General features: G+C 42.2%; 1 protein-coding gene across 1 annotated transcript; it reads left to right on the forward strand.

Annotated features, from left to right (window-relative positions):
* Positions 1-8,837: 8,837 nt before the first annotated feature.
* LOC133577227 (phosphatidylinositol 3-kinase regulatory subunit gamma-like) lies at positions 8,838-16,236 on the forward strand. The gene is made up of 10 exons (XM_061930866.2): positions 8,838-9,153; positions 13,021-13,132; positions 13,203-13,301; positions 13,381-13,561; positions 13,643-13,759; positions 13,851-13,993; positions 14,076-14,252; positions 14,328-14,402; positions 14,486-14,656; positions 14,734-16,236. Exons 1-10 carry the CDS (start codon positions 9,099-9,101, stop codon positions 15,005-15,007), a joined length of 1,404 nt encoding a protein of 467 aa, XP_061786850.2. The 5' UTR covers positions 8,838-9,098; the 3' UTR covers positions 15,008-16,236.
* Positions 16,237-21,243: the final 5,007 nt, after the last annotated feature.

Genomic DNA, 21,243 nt, shown 5'->3' on the forward strand with positions numbered 1-21,243 from the left:
TGACAACGTTTAATCAATGTCAGGTTCTGAGGTTGATTTAAAATTGAAATTTGGTAATTTCCCAACCAATATTCTACAACACAAATACAACATTGAAACAACATGCTTTTTGACGACATTTAATCAATGTCAGGTTCTGATGTTGATCTGACATTGAAATTTGGTCATTTCCCAACCAATATTCTACAACACAAATACAACGTTGAAACAACATGCTTTTTGACGACGATTAATCAATATCTTGTTGTGACGTTGATTTGACCATTAAAATTTGATCATTTCCCAACCAAAATTCTACAACACAAATACAACGTTGAAACAACATACTTTTTGACCACGTTTAATCAATGTTGGGCTCTGATGTTGATTTAACATTGAAATTTGGTCATTTTCCAACCAATATTCTACAACACAAATACAACCTTGAAACAACATGCTTTTTGACGACGTTCAATCAATGATCAGGTTCTGACATTGATTTAACATTGAAATTTGATCATTTCCCAACCAAAATTTTAAAACTTGAACAGAACGTTGGAACAACATGCTTTTTTACAACTTTTAATCAGTGTCGAATTCTGACGCTGATTTGACATTGAAATTTGGTCATTTTTCAACAACACAAATACAACGTTGAAACAACATACTTTTTGACAATGTTTAATCAATGTTGGGTTCTGACGTTGATTTAACATTGAATTTTGATCATTTCCCAACCAAAATTCAACAACACAAATACAACGTTGAAACAACATACTTTTTGACAATGTTTAATCAAAGTTGGGCTCTGACATTGATCTAACATAGAAATTTGGTCATTTCTCAACCAAAATTCTACAACACAAATACAACGTTGAAACAACATGCTTTTTGACGTTATTTCAATGTCAGGTTGTTACGTTGATTTGACTGTTGAAATTTGGTCATTTCCCAACCAAAATTCTACAACACAAATACAACGTTGAAACAACATGCTTTTTGACAACGTTTAATCAATGTCAGGTTCTGACATTGATCTAACATAGAAATTTGGTCATTTCTCAACCAAAATTCTACAACACAAATACAACGTTGAAACAACATGCTTTTTGACGTTATTTCAATGTCAGGTTGTTACGTTGATTTGACTGTTGAAATTTGGTCATTTCCCAACCAAAATTCTACAACACAAATACAACGTTGAAACAACATGCTTTTTGACAACGTTTAATCAATGTCAGGTTCTGATGTTGATTTAAAATTGATATTTGGTAATTTCCCAACCAATATCCTACAACACAAATACAACGTTGAAACAACATGCTTTTTGACGACATTTAATCAATGTCAGGTTCTGATGTTGATCTAACATTGAAATTTGGTCATTTCCCAACCAATATTCTACAACACAAATACAACGTTGAAACAACATGCTTTTTGACAACGTTTAATCAATGTCAGGTTCTGAGGTTGATTTAAAATTGAAATTTGGTAATTTCCCAACCAATATTCTACAACACAAATACAACATTGAAACAACATGCTTTTTGACGACATTTAATCAATGTCAGGTTCTGATGTTGATCTGACATTAAAATTTGATCATTTCCCAACCAAAATTCTACAACACAAATACAACGTTGAAACAACATACTTTTTGACCACGTTTAATCAATGTTGGGCTCTGATGTTGATTTAACATTGAAATTTGGTCATTTTTCAACAACACAAGTACAACGTTGAAACAACATACTTTTTGACAATGATTAATCAATGTTGGGTTCTGACGTTGATTTAACATTGAATTTTGGCCATTTTCCAACCAATATTCTACAACACAAATACAACCTTGAAACAACATGCTTTTTGACGACGTTCAATCAATGATCAGGTTCTGACATTGATTTAACATTGAAATTTGATCATTTCCCAACCAAAATTTTAAAACTTGAACATAACGTTGGAACAACATGCTTTTTTACAACTTTTAATCAGTGTCGAATTCTGACGCTGATTTGACATTGAAATTTGGTCATTTTTCAACAACACAAATACAACGTTGAAACAACATACTTTTTGACAATGTTTAATCAATGTTGGGTTCTGACGTTGATTTAACATTGAATTTTGATCATTTCCCAACCAAAATTCAACAACACAAATACAACGTTGAAACAACATGCTTTTTGACAATGTTTAATCAAAGTTGGGCTCTGATGTTGATTTAACACTGACATTTGGTCATTTTTCAACAACACAAATACAACGTTGAAACAACATGCTTTTTGACAACGTTTAATCAATGTCAGGTTCTGACGTTGATCTAACATAGAAATTTGGTCATTTCTCAACCAAAATTCTACAACACAAATACAACGTTGAAACAACATGCTTTTTGACGTTATTTCAATGTCAGGTTGTGACGTTGATTTGACTGTTGAAATTTGGTCATTTCCCAACCAAAATTCTACAACACAAATACAACGTTGAAACAACATGCTTTTTGACAACGTTTAATCAATGTCAGGTTCTGAGGTTGATTTAAAATTGAAATTTGGTAATTTCCCAACCAATATTCTACAACACAAATACAACGTTGAAACAACATGCTTTTTGACGACATTTAATCAATGTCAGGTTCTGATGTTGATCTAACATTGAAATTTGGTCATTTCCCAACCAATATTCTACAACACAAATACACCATTAAAACAACATACTTTTTGACAACGTTTAATCAATGTCAGGTTGTGACGTTGATTTGACCATTGAAATTTGATCATTTCCCAACCAAAATTCAACAACACAAATACAACGTTGAAACTACATACTTTTTGATAATGTTTAATCAATGTTGGGTTCTGACGTTGATTTAACATTGAATTTTGGTCATTTTCCAACCAATATTCTCCAACACAAATACAACATTGAAACAACATGCTTTTTGACGACGTTTAATCAATGTCAGATTCTGACGTTGATTTAACATTGAAATTTGATCATTTCCTAACCAAAATTTTAAAACTTAAACATAACGTTGGAACAACATGCTTTTTTACAACCTTTAATCAATGTTGAATTCTGACGTTGATTTGACATTGAAATGTGGTCATTTCCCAACCGAAATTCTACAACACAAACACAGCGTTGAAACAACATGCTTTTTGACGACGTTTAATCAATGCCGGGTTCTGACGTTGATTTGACCAATGAATTGTGCTCATTTCCCAACCTACAAAGTGGATCCAACGTTGGACGTCGACGTTGTCTCAATTTACAAATTCAGCTACTTTGCAACGTGGTTTCAACGTCACTCTTAAAGGACATGTACTTATGATCAACGTTGTTTACCATGTGGTATTTGGATCTGAGTAAACAAACATTATTCCTAAAAGGCAGGAGATTAATGTCATAATTTGGTGGCAGCAGGAAGTCTATCACATGTCCATGTAACACTCTTAATGCAGGGATTAACCATTTCACTGCAGTCCAACAAACAACATTCTAATGAGAAGATGTTCATATATATATATATATATATATATATATAAATATAAATATATTGCTGGGTCAGATACTTCTGACAGCTCAGTCTTTGCTATTGTTGGTTTTTAATTGCTGTTGTTAAACTCAAACACCAACCACATAGCTTCCTTAGCTTGAGTTGCATCTTGCGGTTGTGGGTATGAAGATGAGTCATAGCAACTAGCAGGCCTCTGGCGTTAATCTCACGATTAGTCCTCACAGATCCCATCAGGACTGCCTAGATCTGGGGTGAGGAGCCTGAAGGTTTATCCTGATGGCTGACCCCAAACGCCAGCGGACACACGAAGCAGAATGCTGGGCACACAGGGACGACATGGCCTGTCCCCTCCTGGTGTGGCCGGGTGCTGTTGTGCGGTGCAAGTGAAATGTGTCACCAGGTCAGACCCAGAAGCTCAGGGGGCAAACAGCGTGACACCAGAGAAGGGGACTTGGCGAGCGGCCAAACGACACGCTGTGACAGGCTCCGAGGATTCTCCTAAGTGGGGACCGGCACACAGGCACAGTTGTCTGAGAAGCCGACACACTGGTAGGAATATAGACTGCAAATAGTACCCACTCTGTAACCTATCTGCCAAGTTGACTGCAAGATCTTTTCCTCCAACGTGAACAACTGCGTGTTTGTGTGTCTCTGAGGCCTTGTTGGCCATCTTGTTGCATTTCTGTGTCTGGTCAGAGGAAGAACCATCTTACTGAAGGCAACAAGAACCATCTTACTGAAGGGACAGGAACCATCTCACTCAGGGCAACAAGAACCATTTATCTGAAGGAAACAACCATGTCACTGAAGGGACAGGAACCATCTCACTGAAGGGAACAACAACCATCTCACTGAAGGAAACAACCATGTCACTGAAGGGAACAACAACCATCTCACTGAAGGGAACAACAACCATCTCACTGAAGGGAACAACAACCATGTCACTGAAGGGACAGGAACCATCTCACTGAAGGGAACAAGAACCATCTTACTGAAGGGAACAAGAACCATCTCACTGAAGGGAAAAAGAACCATCTCACTGAAGGGAACAACAACCATGTCACTGAAGGGACAGGAACCATCTCACTGAAGGGAACAACAACCATCTCACTGAAGGGAACAAGAACCATCCCACTGAAGGGAACAAGAACCATCTCACTGAAGGGAACAACAACCATGTCACTGAAGGGACAGGAACCATCTCATTGAAGGGAACAAGAACCATCTCACTGAAGGGAACAAAAACCATCTCACTGAAGGGAACAACAACCATCTCACTGAAGGGAACAACAACCATCTCACTGAAGGGACAGGAACCATCTCACTGAAGGGACAGGAACCATCTCACTGAAGGGAACAACAACCATCTCACTGAAGGCAACAACCATGTCACTGAAGGGAACAACAACCATCTCACTGAAGGGAACAACAACCATCTCACTGAAGGGAACAACAACCATGTCACTGAAGGGACAGGAACCATCTCACTGAAGGGAACAAGAACCATCTTACTGAAGGGAACAAGAACCATCTCACTGAAGGGAAAAAGAACCATCTCACTGAAGGGAACAACAACCATGTCACTGAAGGGACAGGAACCATCTCACTGAAGGGAACAACAACCATCTCACTGAAGGGAACAAGAACCATCTCACTGAAGGGAACAACAACCATGTCACTGAAGGGACAGGAACCATCTCACTGAAGGGAACAACGACCATGTCACTGAAGGGACAGGAACCATCTCACTGAAGGGAACAACAACCATCTCACTGAAGGGAACAACAACCATCTCACTGAAGGGAACAACAACCATGTCACTGAAGGGACAGGAACCATCTCATTGAAGGGAACAAGAACCATCTCACTGAAGGGAACAACAACCATCTCACTGAAGGGAACAACAACCATCTCACTAAAGGGAACAACAACCATCTCACTAAAGGGAACAACAACCATGTCACTGAAGGGAACAACAACCATGTCACTGAAGGGACATGAACCATCTCACTGAAGGGACAGGAACCATCTTACTGAGGGCAACAAGAACCATCTCACTGAAGGGAACAAGAACCATCTTCCTGAAGGCAACAATAACCATCTCATTGAAGGGGACAATAAACAAATCATTGAAGGGAACGAGAACCATCTCACTGAAGGCAACAAAAACCATCTTACTGAAGGCAACAAGAACTACCTCACTGAAGGGAACAAGCACCATCTTCATGAAGGCCAGAATAACCATTTCACTAAAGGGAACAATAACCATCTTGGTGAAGGGAACAAGAACCATCTCACTGAAGGGAACAATAGTATTATTATTATTATTATTATTCTAAGAACCATCTTACTGAAGGGAACAAGAACCATCTATGTGAGGGGAACAAGAACCATCTTACTGAAGGGAACGAACCATCTCACTGAAGGGAACAAGAACCATCTCATTGAAGGGAACAATAGTATTATTATTGTTATTATTCTAAGAAGCATCTTACTGAAGGGAACCATCTCGGTGAAGGGAACAAGAACTATCTTCCTGGAAGCAACAAGAACCATCTCCCTGAAGGGAACAAAAACATCTCACTGAAAGGAACAAGAACCATCTCACTGAAGGGATCGAGAACCATCTGACTGAAGAGAACAAGACCCATCTTCCTGAAGGCAACAAGAACCATTTCACTGAAGGGAACAAGAACCATCTCACTGTTACACATTCACAACACAGTGTCACAATATAATTGTAATAAAACCTCTGCCTTGTTTTAATGAATACTTAGGTCTACTACACTACTGTATTTAATGTTGTCATTATGGTGGTACTTAATGAATACTTAGGTCTACTACACTACTGTATTTAATGTTGTCATTATGGTGGTACTTAATGAATACTTAGGTCTACTACACTACTGTATTTAATGTTGTCATCATGGTGGTACTTAATGAATACTTAGGTCTACCACACTACTGTATTTAATGTTGTCATTATGGTGGTACTTAATGAATACTTAGGTCTACTACACTACTGTATTTAATGTTGTCATCATGGTGGTACTTAATGAATACTTAGGTCAACTACACTACTGTATTTAATGTTGTCATTATGGTGGTACTTAATGAATACTTAGGTCTACTACACTACTGTATTTAATGTTGTCATTATGGTGGTACTTAATGAATACTTAGGTCTACTACACTACTGTATTTAATGTTGTCATCATGGTGGTACTTAATGAATACTTAGGTCTACTACACTACTGTATTTAATCTTGTCATTATGGTGGTACTTAATGAATACTTAGGTCTACTACACTACTGTATTTAATGTTGTCATCATGGTAGTACTTAATGAATACTTAGGTCTACTACACTACTGTATTTAATGTTGTCATTATGGTGGTACTTAATGAATACTTAGGTCTACTACACTACTGTATTTAATGTTGTCATCATGGTGGTACTTAATGAATACTTAGGTCTACTACACTACTGTATTTAATGTTGTCATTATGGTGGTACTTAATGAATACTTAGGTCTACTACACTACTGTATTTAATGTTGTCATTATGGTGGTACTTAATGAATACTTAGGTCTACTACACTACTGTATTTAATCTTGTCATTATGGTGGTACTTAATGAATACTTAGGTCTACTACACTACTGTATTTAATCTTGTCATTATGGTGGTACTTAATGAATACTTAGGTCTACTACACTACTGTATTTAATGTTGTCATCATGGTGGTACTTAATGAATACTTAGGTCTACTACACTACTGTATTTAATGTTGTCATTATGGTGGTACTTAATGAATACTTAGGTCTACTACACTACTGTATTTAATGTTGTCATTATGGTGGTACTTAATGAATACTTAGGTCTACTACACTACTGTATTTAATGTTGTCATTATGGTGGTACTTAATGAATACTTAGGTCAACTACACTACTGTATTTAATCTTGTCATTATGGTGGTACTTAATGAATAGTTAGGTCTACTACACTACTGTATTTAATGTTGTCATCATGGTGGTACTTAATGAATACTTAGGTCTACTACGCTACTGTATTTAATGTTGTCATTATGGTGGTACTTAATGAATACTTAGGTCTACTACACTACTGTATTTAATCTTGTCATTATGGTGGTACTTAATGAATACTTAGGTCTACTACACTACTGTATTTAATCTTGTCATGATGGTGGTACTTAATGAATACTTAGGTCTACTACACTACTGTATTTAATCTTGTCATTATGGTGGTACTTAATGAATACTTAGGTCTACTACGCTACTGTATTTAATCTTGTCATTATGGTGGTACTTAATGAATACTTAGGTCTACTACACTACTGTATTTAATGTTGTCATCATGGTGGTACTTAATGAATACTTAGGTCTACTACACTACTGTATTTAATGTTGTCATTATGGTGGTACTTAATGAATACTTAGGTCTACTACACTACTGTATTTAATCTTGTCATTATGGTGGTACTTAATGAATACTTAGGTCTACTACACTACTGTATTTAATGTTGTCATTATGGTGGTACTTAATGAATACTTAGGTCTACTACACTACTGTATTTAATGTTGTCATCATGGTGGTACTTAATGAATACTTAGGTCTACTACACTACTGTATTTAATGTTGGAAGACCAAACATTTTATATTATATATATATATATGAGATGTAATAGGTTACTGTTACATGTGACCCTCAGCAGAAATGAGTTTGACACTCAGCTGCAGAAGGTTCGACTTCCTGTATGTGCGACACGATGATGTCATTCCACGTGCACGCGGGCGGCCACGACGTTGCCTGATGAACGTGTTTGACAAGCTCGACGAGAATACGACACGCACACACTCGGGCGACCAAAAAAAGACATCAACCGAATCGCATTCGGTCCGGCGCATGACGTCATGTCACTGCAGCCCGCACACAAACGAGTCAACGATTCACTCCTCATCAATGACGTCAGCGTTGAACGATCGCGATGCACCGATGATGTCGTGTGCTTCCATTCAAGCCATGTTTCAGCTGCTAGCGCAGTGAATGAACCAGTCTGGACCGTACCAAGTCACCAGCAGGGGGGGGGGGAGTTAGTCTGTTCCTAACGGACGCGGATAATCGGTAAATGCACATCGCGATCATACGTCACGCTTTCACGCACTCCAAAAGTCCCGACTGTCAACAGAAGTGGTGAAAAGTCATGTTCGGTGTGGTTGCGCGCGCAAAGAACCCCCATTGTTTCCCTCCCTCCCCCCCCCCGCCGTGACGCAGCTTTGGTGCGGTCCAAGATGATGAGAGAACTGCCCTTTAAAGCCGCTCCGCCTCGGAGATGAAGCAAGACGACCTGACCGAGTGCGTCACCTCAAGTCCGCGCACGCACTCTTGTTGCACGCGGACGTGCTTTGTGCTGCGAGAAGCATCTAGAAGAAGTTGTCTTCGGTCCGAGTCAGGACGCGCAGGCTGGTCCGCAGCATCTTAGAAAAGCGACACAAAAGAAACGTTTTTTTGTTTTGTTTTTTTTAATGTTTTTTGAGACGACGGAGGCAGCTTGGACTACTCTTGTGGAACAGGAATGATTTATCCCCCTGGAGGTCTATTCTACATCGAGATGGACCCGGCCCCGCCAGGTAACCGCAGCCATTGTTCGCATCCTCGGCTTGAAAGCGTCTTGACAGCTCGGTTCTGCGTCATTGTGGTGCTGAGCAGGAGCGCACAAAGATCGTCTCCTCGGTGCAAAGCCCCGGCCGTGCACAGCGCAATTGGCTTTGGGCGATTACGTAATACCTGCGCGCAGAGCAGGCGCAGTGCTTCGGACTCCGTTCCTTTGTCCCTGCGCCGATGACGTGCCCAGGCGAGGGGGACGATGCCCGGGGTCCTCTCTCTGGAGGGACGGCCGTGACAAAGCACGGGGGTGGGGGGGGAAATATGGTGCATTAAAAAGTAGCGCCGCATGAAACCATGGCTTTGTTCTCCTCTGCAGCCAGCCCTGCTTAATTAGCGCCAGCTCAGGAACTAGGCTGCAGGGGCCAGAACAGTCTTTCTTACTTTGGAACAAAAACAGCCCTAAAAAGTATAGACTGTGTATATTTAAATACTGTACAGAAATAACCATTAGGTTGCATTCTGCCCTCTAGTGGAAGAACGATCAATTGTTCTGTCTGTCATAAAGGCTGCTCTTTGTAAACAAAGGCACATTAAAACCGTTTTTGGGGGAACAATTTCGTGGAATCGGACAAGCGGTAGAAAAATGGATGGATTGATCATTTGCCGCAGCACAGTGGTTGGGAATCGTTGGGCCAGACGACTCACCTCATGACCCAACAGCTCCCACGTCGAGAACTTGTTTTCGTTTAGTCCATGTCGGGTTGTGACGTTGATTCAACATTGAAATTTGGTCATTTTCCAACCAATATTCTACAACACAAATACAACATTGAAACAACATACTTTTTGACGACGTTGATTTAACATTGATTTTTGGTCATTTCTCCACCAATATTCTATAACACAAATACAACGTTGAAACAACATGCTTCTTGACGACGTTTAATCAATGTCAAGTTGTGACGTTGATTTAACATTGAATTTTGGTCATTTCCCAACCAATATTCTATAACACAAATACAACGTTGAAACAACATGCTTTTTGACAACGTTGATTTTACATTGAATTTTGGTCATTTCCCAACCAATATTCTATAACACAAATACAACGTTGAAACAACATACATTTGACGTCGTTGCTTTAACATTGAATTTCGGTCATTTCTCAACCAATATTCTATAACACAAATACAACGTTGAAACAACATACATTTGACGTCGTTGCTTTAACATTGAATTTCGGTCATTTCTCAACCAATATTCTATAACACAAATACAACGTTGAAACAACATGCTTCTTGACGACGTTGATTTAACATAGAATTTTGGTCATTTCCCAACCAATATTCTACAACACAAATACAACATACTTTTAGACAACATTGATTTAACATAGAATTTTGGTCATTTCCCAACCAATATTCTACAACACAAATACAACGTTGAAACAACATGCTTTTTTACAACCATTAATCAATGTCAGGTTGTGACGTTGATTTAACATTGAATTTTGGTCATTTCCCAACCAATATTCTATAACACAAATACAACATTGAAACAACATACATTTGACGTCGTTGATTTGACATTGAATTTTGGTCATTTCCGGACCAATATTCTATAACACAAATACAACATTGAAGCAACATACTTTTTAAAGACGTTGATTTAACATTCAATTTTGGTCATTTCCAGACCAATATTCTACAACACAAATACAACGTTGAAACAACATACATTTGACGACGTTGATTTAACATTAAATTTTGGTCATTTCCAGACCAACATTCTACAACACAAATACAACGTTGAAACAACATGCTTTTTGACGACGTTGATTTAACATTAAATTTTGGTCATTTCCTAACCAATATTCTACAACACAAATACAACGTTGAAACAACATACTTTTTGACAACGTTGATTTTACATTGAATTTTGGTCATTTCCCAACCAATAATCTACAACACAAATACAACATTGAAACAACATGCTTCTTGACGACGTTTAATCAATGTCAGGTTGTGACGTTGATTTAACATTGAATTTTGGTCATTTCCCAACCAATATTCTACAACACAAATACAACGTTGAAAGAACATACATTTGACGTTGTTGATTTAACATTGAATTTCGGTCATTTCCTAACCAATATTCTATAACACTGATACAACATTGAAGCAACATACTTTTTGACGACGTTGATTTAACATTGATTATTGGTCATTTCTCAACCAATATTCTACAACACAAATACAACGTTGGAACAACATACTTTTTGACAACATTTAAACAATGTCAGGTTGTGACATTGATTTGACCATTGAATTTTTGTCATTTCCCAACCAATATTCTACAACACAAATACAACGTTGAAACATGCTTCTTGACGACATTTAAACAATGTCAGGTTGTGACGTTGATTTAACATTGAATTTTGGTAATTTCCCAACCAATAATCTACAACACAAATTCAACATTGAAACAAGATACTTTTTGACAACGTTGATTTTACATTGATTTTTGGTCATTTCTCAACCAATATTCTACAACACAAATACAACGTTGAAACAATATACTTTTTGACAACGTTTAATCAATGTCAGGTTGTGACGTTGATTTAACATTGAAATTTGGTCATTTTCCAACCAATATTCTACAACACAAATACAACGTTGAAACAACACGCTTTTTGATGACGTTTAATCAATGTCAGGTTGTGACGTTGATTTAACATTGAAATTTGGTCATTTCCCAACCACCAACACAGATCCAACGTGAGCCATCAACGTTGTCTCCATTTACAACCTATTTTGCAAGGTGGTTTCAACGTCAGTTTTAAAGGACGTGCAGGTATAATGAAGGTTACGGAGTTACCACATCTTCAAACTAAAGCCTGGCGAAGGGAAAGACCTAACATAGAACTCTTGTCTTGAGTGTGTAAATGAAAGTCATGTTTTGTGGAGAAGGTCCTACTGGCAAGGCAGCAGAAGCAGGCGACATCATGATTGATGCACTTCTTAGTCCGTGCTTAATGACTTGGCTCCGGTTGGGTTCCGTGCTGCCGGTCGGCGGCTTTTGGAAGTCCACTGGAACTTTCTTGGCAGCCCACAGGAGGGAGGGAAGGTGTGCGCATTTAATTTTGCTGGGCCCAGCAGAAGCGGCAGCTTTTAGGTTTTCGGGCTGCCAAAATGTGCTGGTGCTGCACCTGACTTTTGTTTATTTTAAGGTCAGGAAAAGAGGAGAGCGGAAGGTGGGTGAAAGCCACATTTTCTCCTCTCAGAGGCAGCGCTTGTCGTCTCCCCAACTGCCTCATGAAAGGCACTTTTGTCCGGCAGGGAAATATATCGCCCTTCACCTTCTCTTGATGCGGTTTGCCCTCCTTTTTTATCCTCAGGAAAACGCTTAGACGTTTAGCCAAGTCAGATTTTCTTCCCCCGAAGGTTTATGGAAAACGTATGAGGATCTGCAGGACTGCATTCATTACATAACGGCGGGTCACGCAGTTCAAAGTGTAATTTAAGCAATTTCAGCTTTTCTGTTGAAGTCTGTGCTGAAAGTCTTTCACTGTTTTCAACAAAGATAGTCATTTTCAACTGCCGGTTTCGACCGACTCTCACTCTTTGAGGAGCCTGTAAAATAAATGTGTCATAAGACTCGTGCAACAACTCCAGTTGGGTGTCAGTCACGACGAGGCATGTGACATCTTTTGGAAACATGCCTGGGCTTGTCCCTGACAGGCAGTGGCAGACTCGTGTGGGCGGGCGGGTGCGGGAGATTTATGTTTACGCTCTCTGAGACATGTAGATCAATATTTCAAGACTGATAGCGCTCTTTCTAGGAACTAGTCCCCCTAATCTTGGGTTTTCTTTTGTTTTTGTCCTCGGCAGCTCTCCCCCCGAGGTCAACAAAGCCAGCCTCTTCTGCCATGAACAATAACTGCCTTCCCCCGCCGACGTACTCACTACAGGACGCGGAATGGTACTGGGGAGACATAACCAGGTAAACATCTGCCAATGTGCCGTTTGAAAGGCCTTGCCGTGTTTAATCTGCTAACCGATTCTTGCCTCAGGGATGAGGTGAACGAGAAGCTCCGCGACACGTCTGACGGCTCCTTCCTGGTGCGTGACGCGTCCACAAAGTTGCAGGGAGACTTCACGCTGACATTACGGTATGAAAAGATGACGCAAGCGTGTCAGTTACGCATTTTTATTTCTTAACTCATTCATCGGATACATTGTGGTTTTCAGGAAAGACGGCCACAATAAGCTGATCAAGATTTACCACCGAGACGGAAAGTACGGCTTCTCGGACCCGCTCACGTTCGCCTCCGTGGTGGAGCTCATTTGGCACTACCAGCACCATCCCTTGGTGGAGTACAACGCCACACTGGACCTGATGCTTACACATCCCTTGTCCCGCTTCCAGCAGGTTAGGGCGCAACGCTACGATGTCTTTGGATTAGCGTTTAGTGGAAATGTTAGTCTATATATTGACCAGATTTTTTTTCAGGTGAAGGAGAACAGCGTTGATGTCGCTGGAAGAAAGCTTAAAGAGGTCCACTGTCAGTATCAAGAGAAATCAAAGGAGTTTGATCGTCTTTATGAGTCCTTCACCAAGACCTCACAGGTAAAAATATGAATACAAACTCAAAGGACATCTCACTTTAACGCAGTCGAGTCGGCCTGAATCTGAATTGTTGAATTCTGCGTGGTGTCAGGAAATTCAGATGAAGCAAACGGCGATCGAGGCGTTCAACGAGACGATGATGATCTTTGAGGAGCAGTGTCGGGAGCAGGAGCGCTACGGGGAGGAATTTGAGAGGAACAATCAATCTGACGGAGACGACAAAGATCTCGAGAGGTACCGGCATCACTCGGAAGTTTCTTCTCTATCGGCCGCAATCCTGAGATGTTACTCAGACAAGGACTTGCTTCCTTTTTAGCTTTTTGATCAATTACGAGAAGCTGAAGTGCCGTCTCTGCGAGATCTACGACAGCAAGATCCATCTGGAGGAAGACTTGAGAAGCCAGGTGGAGGACTACCGAGAGACAGACCGAAAGATAAACAGTTTGCGGCCAGATCTCATCCAGCTGCGCAACATCAGAGACCAGTACCTCAAGTGAGTAGAGTGAGGTAGACTGACCAGGCTTTGCACTGTGGAAAGTCTTTCAAGTCATCTGTTTTTTCTTTACAGCTGGCTCAATCACAAAGGTGTACGGCAGAAACGTATATACGACTGGCTTGGCATACTCAGTGACAGCCTTGACGAGTACGTGGTGACTAAAACCTTCTGAGAAACACATTTTCTCCCATGATTCCGGAGTAATCCAAAGTCATGTTTTGCATTGGCAGTACGTACGTGCTGAAGGGCGATGAAAAGAACTTGCCACATCAGGACGAGACCAGTTGGTTTGTGGGCGAAATGAGCCGGACGCAGGCCGAGGAGATGCTCGACGGGAAAGACACCGGCACGTTCCTCATTCGTGAGAGCAGCAAACAAGGCTCCTACGCCTGCTCCGTTGTGTGAGTACCACATTTTGAAGGCACTGTCTGGATGTCAGCGTGATGCTCATTGGTGGGTTTGATTTCTCTTCCTCCAGAGTCAACGAAGAAGTGAAGCACTGTATGGTCTACAACACGCCGCACGGCTACGGCTTCGCCGAGCCCTACGACATCCACTGCTCCCTGAAAGACCTTGTCCTGCACTACCGCCTGCACTCCTTGGCGCAACACAACGACGCCCTGGACGTGAGGCTGTCGCATCCAGTACACGCCAAAGCGCCTGCGGTGCCCTCGCAACACGCGGAGGAGCACAAACTCATACAGACTCCCAAACAGACTGTCAGGCTTCCACCGGCCGCTCCAGAAATGTAAAGCAAGTGAGATTATACAAAAGGACGTGTTTACTGTACCCTGCGAGGAGGACTGCATCCAGGTGAAATGTTGCACTAAAGTGATTCCATCAGTTTTTGCGAACGCGAGTTCACAGATCGAAGTGGGACCGGAACTTGAATGTCAGCTTCTGTTTGTTTGTTTTCTTTCAAGAGACCGTTTAATGTTTCCGGAAAGAACTTCATATATTGCTGTTTGTTCGTGGGACGTTGTTTTGGTATTCGCTCGATTGCTCCCAGTCGTCAGATGCTGCATCTCGCTTTGACCCAAACAATCAGAGCTGACATTTTTTGCTTCAAACTGAACGAGCTCTGAGAAAGTTACAGAATATATTAGACGGCTACGACACGAGCGAGGAGAAAATGGTGCTGTACACAGGCTGTTTCTATCGTCCATGGTTTGGTGGACCAAACCGCTCTTGGGGGGTGGGGGGAAATGCCACTTGTGAATATGTGAAAAATTGTGGTGCACCCTAACAATTTGCACCATTCATACAGTGGATATTATGTAGCATTAACATCCTGTAGTAAGCCATTATACTCCTGGTTATACCCATTGACCAAAGCACTTGGCAAACATCTCGTCAATGCAAGCAAAAACTATCTACACCTGCTGATGAAAACATAATCGGAAGTACTGTATGTTATATTCTGTTACTCGAAGTATAAGCGTTTTGTATTCTATATATATTTTTTCTATAAACACGCCACAAGATGAAAAGCTTGAAGAAAGTGCAATCCAACAGTATTTCTATTGTTGCAAAGTGTGACGGTGGTGGAAGGTGTTATGAACGCTTGACGTGCGCCACAAAAATGCACTCGGTGGTGGTGTCGGCGAGATATGGCCTGCGATGTTCGTGTGAACCGCGCCAGCTCCGGAAGTGTCCTGCCTCCATTACTTGAATTGTGGCATTGCTCCAGCTATGAATGTGTTTCCTGACCCACACAGTTAGAGGCGCGAAGAATCGGGTGTTGAACTTGGCACATTTTTTGGGTCTTTTGTTCAAGTTTGATGACAACAGGAACTCTGTACAGAGAAACTCAAATGTATTTCTAAGGTCGCTTCTCGGAATGAGGCCTACGGAGCCTCATAGTTGAAATAAAAACTCCGTATGAAGACGGAGAGAACGCCTCGGGTAAGGCTAAGCAATGTGAGATTCTGACCTTTTTCTTGCTGAAAGACAATAAACTGATGAGGGTTTTGTCATTTTACGCAACACGTTTCATTGTGTTCTGTCTGAGCGGAGTCAAATACCTTCCAGTTGGAAGTACAATGAAAAATTGAAGCAAGATCTACAATACATCCATCCATCCATCCATCCATCTTCTTCCGCTTATCCGTGGTCGGGTCGCGGGGGCAGCAGCTTAAGCAGGGAAGCCCAGACTTCCCTCTCCCCAGCCACTTCGTCCAGCTCCTCCCGGGGGATCCCGAGGCGTTCCCAGGCCAGCCGGGAGAGATAGTCTTCCCAGCGTGTCCTGGGTCTTCCCCGTGGCCTCCTACCGGTCGGACGTGCCCGAAACACCTTCCTAGGGAGGCGTTCGGGTGGCATCCTGACCAGATGCCCGAACCACCTCATCTGGCTCCTCTCGATGTAGAGGAGCAGCGGCTTTACTTTGAGCTCCCCCCGAATGACAGAGCCTCTCACCCTATCTCTAAGGGAGAGCCCCGCCACTCGGCGGAGAAAACTCGTTTCAGCCGCTTGTACCCGTGATCTTGTCCTTTCGGTCATGACCCAAAGCTCATGACCATAGGTGAGGATGGGAACGTAGATCGACCGGTAAATCGAGAGCTTTGCCTTCCGGCTCAGCTCCTTCTTCACCACAACGGATCGATACAGCGTCCGCATTACTGAAGACGCCGCACCGATCCGCCTGTCGATCTCACGATCCACTCTTCCCCCACTCGTGAACAAGACTCCGAGGTACTTGAACTCCTCCACTTGGGGCAAGATCTCCTCCCCAACCCGGAGATGGCACTCCACCCTTTTCCGGGCGAGAACCATGGACTCGGACTTGGAGGTGCTGATTCCCATCCCAGTCACTTCACACTCTGCTGCGAACCGATCCAGTGAGAGCTGAAGATCTTGGCCGTAGGAAGTCATCAGGACCACATCATCTGCAAATAGCAGAGACCTAATCCTGCAGCCACCAAACCAGATCCCCTCAACGCCCTGACTGCGCCTAGAAATTCTGTCCATAAAGGTTATGAACAGAATGGGTGACAAAGGGCAGCCTTGGCGGAGTCCAACCCTCACTGGAAACGTGTCCGACTTACTACCGGCAATGCGGACCAAGCTCTGACACTGATCATACAGGGAGCGAACTGCCACAATAAGACAGTCCGTTACCCCATACTCTCTGATCACTCCCCACAGGACTTCCCGAGGGACACGGTCGAATGCCTTCTCCAAGTCCACAAAGCACATGTAGACTGGTTGGGCAAACTCCCATGCACCCTCAAGGACCCTGCCGAGAGTATAGAGCTGGTCCACAGTTCCACGACCAGGACGAAAACCTCACTGTTCCTCCTGAATCCGAGGTTGGACTATCCGGCGTAGCCTCCTCTCCAGTACACCTGAATAGACCTTACCGGGAAGGCTGAGGAGTGTGATCCCACGATAGTTGGAACACACCCTCCGGTTCCCCTTCTTAAAGAGAGGAACCACCACCCCGGTCTGCCAATCCAGAGGTACCGCCCCCGATGTCCACGCGATGTTGCAGAGTCTTGTCAACCAAGACAGCCCCGCAACATCCAGAGCCTTAAGGAACTCCGGGCGGGTCTCATCCACCCCCGACAACGATTTGCAAATCCTTTTCTACCTATATGCAAAGACAAGAAACTGAGGAACTTTGTTATTTTTTGCAAATATTAGCTCATTATGAATTTGATGCCTGCAACATGTTTCAAAAAAGACTGATAAAGTTGAGGAATGCTCATCAAAGACTTATTTGGAACATCCTACAGGTGAACGGGCTAATTGGGAACAGGTGGCTGCCATGATTGGGTATAAAATGCTCAGTCATTCACACACAAGGACGGGGCGAGGGTCACCACTTTGTCAACAAATGCCTGAGCAAATTGTTTAAGAACAACATTTCTCAACAAGGAATTTAGGGATTTCGCCATCTACTCTCCGTAATATCATCAAAAGGTTCAGAGAATGTGGAGAAATCACTGCACTCAGGCGGTACTGCATCAAAAACCAACATCAGTGTGTAAAGGATATCACCACATGGGCTCAGAAACACTTCAGAAAACCACTGTCGGTATCTACTGTCCGTCAGTACATTTGTAAATGCAAGTTAAAACTCCACTATGCAAAGCGAAAGCCATTTATCAACAACACCCAAAAACTCAACGGGCTTCGCTGGGCCCGAATTCATCTAAGATGGACTGATGCAAAGTGGAAAAGTGTTCTGTGGTCTGAGGAGTCCACATTTCATATTGTTTTTGCAAACTGTGGACGTCGTGTCCTCCGGAACAAAGACGCAAAGAACCATCCGGATTGTTTTAGGGTGAAAGTGTAAAAGGCAGCATGTGTGATGGTATGGGGGTGTATTGGTGCCCAAGGCATGGGTAACTTACACATCTGTGAAGGTACATACAGGTGGCAACATCCAAGCAACGTTATCATGGACGCCCCTGCCTATTTCAGCAAGACAATGCCAAGCCACGTGTTACAACAGTGTAATAGTAAAAGAGTGTGGGTTCTAGACTGGCCTGCCTGTAGTCCAGACATTGAAAATGTGTGAAGGCTAAAATATGAGAAGGGAGACTGTTGAACAACTTAAGCTGTACATCAAGCAAGAATGGGAAATAATTCCACTTCAAAAATGTGTCTCTTAAGTTCCCAAACCTTTACTGAGTGTTGTTAAAAGGACAGGCCATGTAACACACTGGTAAAAATGCATTTTTTTGCAATGTGTTGCTCACTTGTGTGTTCCACTGAGCTTCATCCTGGGGTCAGCTGGGCTGGAGGACATGCTGTGGACAGATGGAAGAGAAAGGAAATGACAAGTACAATAGCAGGATGTGCAAGAATCCTTTCCCTGCCCGCCCGCTATGCCCTGAAAACAATGACATCATTGGGAACAGTCATTAGAAATGTTACATTTCAGGATATTAAAAAAAAGCCCCAATCTGTTGATACAACAATGCAGACAGATGTTAATCAGCGATCCAGTTACGTAACAAACATATCTCTTTATGACATGCTATGAGTCGAGGACAAAGAGTGAGCTCTAGAGACCAGTGATAAGAGTTGAGGACAAAGAATGAGCTGTAGAGACCAGTGATAAGAGTTGAGGACAAAGAGTGAGCTCTAGAGACCAGTGATAAGAGTTGAGGACAAAGAGTGAGCTCTAGAGACCAGTGATAAGAGTTGAGGACAAAGAGTGAGCTGTAGAGACCAGTGATAAGAGTTGAGGACAAAGAGTGAGCTCTAGAGACCAGTGATAAGAGTTGAGGACAAAGAGTAAGCTATAGAGACCAGTGATAAGAGTTGAGGACAAAGAGTGAGCTATAGAGACCAGTGATAAGAGTTGAGGACAAAGAGTGAGCTGTAGAGACCAGTGATAAGAGTTGAGGACAAAGAGTGAGCTATAGAGACGAGTGATAAGAGTTGAGGACAAAGAGTGAGCTGTAGACACCAGTGATAAGAGTTGAGGACAAAGAGTGAGCTGTAGAGACCAGTGATAAGAGTTGAGGACAAAGAGTGAGCTGTAGAGACCAGTGATAAGGGTTGAGGACAAAGAGTGAGCTGTAGAGACCAGTGATAAGAGTTGAAGACAAAGAGTGAGCTGTAGAGACCAGTGATATGAGGCAGGAGGACAAAGAGTGGGCTATAGAGACCAGTGATAAGAGTTGAGGAGGACAAAGAGTGAGCTCTAGAGACCAGTGATAAGAGTTGAGGACAAAGAGTGAGCTATAGAGACCAGTGATAAGAGTTGAGGACAAAGAGTGAGCTGTAGGGACCAGTGATAAGAGTTGAGGACAAAGAGTGAGCTATAGATAGCAGTGATAAGAGTTGAGGACAAAGAGTGAGCTACAGTGATATGAGGCAGGAGGACAAAGAGTGAGCTATAGAGACCAGTGATAAGAGTTGAGGACAAAGAGTGAGCTGTAGAGACCAGTGATAAGGGTTGAGGACAAAGAGTGAGCTGTAGAGACCAGTGATAAGAGTTGAAGACAAAGAGTGAGCTGTAGAGACCAGTGATATGAGGCAGGAGGACAAAGAGTGGGCTATAGAGACCAGTGATAAGAGTTGAGGAGGACAAAGAGTGAGCTCTAGAGACCAGTGATAAGAGTTGAGGACAAAGAGTGAGCTGTAGAGACCAGTGATAAGAGTTGAGGACAAAGAGTGAGCTGTAGAGACCAGTGATAAGAGTTGAGGACAAAGAGTGAGCTGTAGAGACCAGTGATAAGAGTTGAGGACAAAGAGTAAGCTATAGAGACCAGTGATAAGAGTTGAGGACAAAGAGTGAGCTATAGAGACCAGTGATAAGAGTTGAGGACAAAGAGTGAGCTACAGTGATATGAGGCAGGAGGACAAAGAGTGAGCTATAGAGACCAGTGATAAGAGTTGAGGACAAAGAGTGAGCTGTAGAGACCAGTGATAAGAGTTGAGGACAAAGAGTGAGCTGTAGAGACCAGTGATAAGAGTTGAGGACAAAGAATGAGCTATAGAGACCAGTGATATGAGTTGAGGACAAGGAGTGAGCTATAGAGACCAGTGACAAGAGTTGAGGACAAAGAGTGAGCAATAGAGACCAGTGATAAGAGTTGAGGACAAAGAGTGAGCTGTATAGAGCAGTGATAAGAGTTGAGGACAAAGAGTGAGCTCTCGAGACCAGTGATAAGAGTTGAGGACAAAGAGTGAGCTGTAGAGACCAGTGATAAGAGTTGAGGACAAAGAGTGAGCTCTAGAGACCAGTGATAAGAGTTCAGGACAAAGAGTGAGCTCTAGAGACCAGTGATAAGAGTTGAGGACAAAGAGTGAGCTGTAGAGACCAGTGATAAGAGTTGAGGACAAAGAGTGAGCTATAGAGACCAGTGAAAAGAGTTGAGGACAAAGAGTGAGCTATAGAGACCAGTGATAAGAGTTGAGGACAAAGAGTGAGCTATAGAGACCAGTGATAAGAGTTGAGGACAAAGAGTAAGCTATAGAGACCAGTGATAAGAGTTGAGGACAAAGAGTGAGCTCTAGAGACCAGTGATAA

This window comes from Nerophis lumbriciformis, linkage group LG37 (assembly GCF_033978685.3).
Source record: "Nerophis lumbriciformis linkage group LG37, RoL_Nlum_v2.1, whole genome shotgun sequence".
In the NCBI taxonomy this organism is placed as follows: domain Eukaryota; kingdom Metazoa; phylum Chordata; class Actinopteri; order Syngnathiformes; family Syngnathidae; genus Nerophis; species Nerophis lumbriciformis.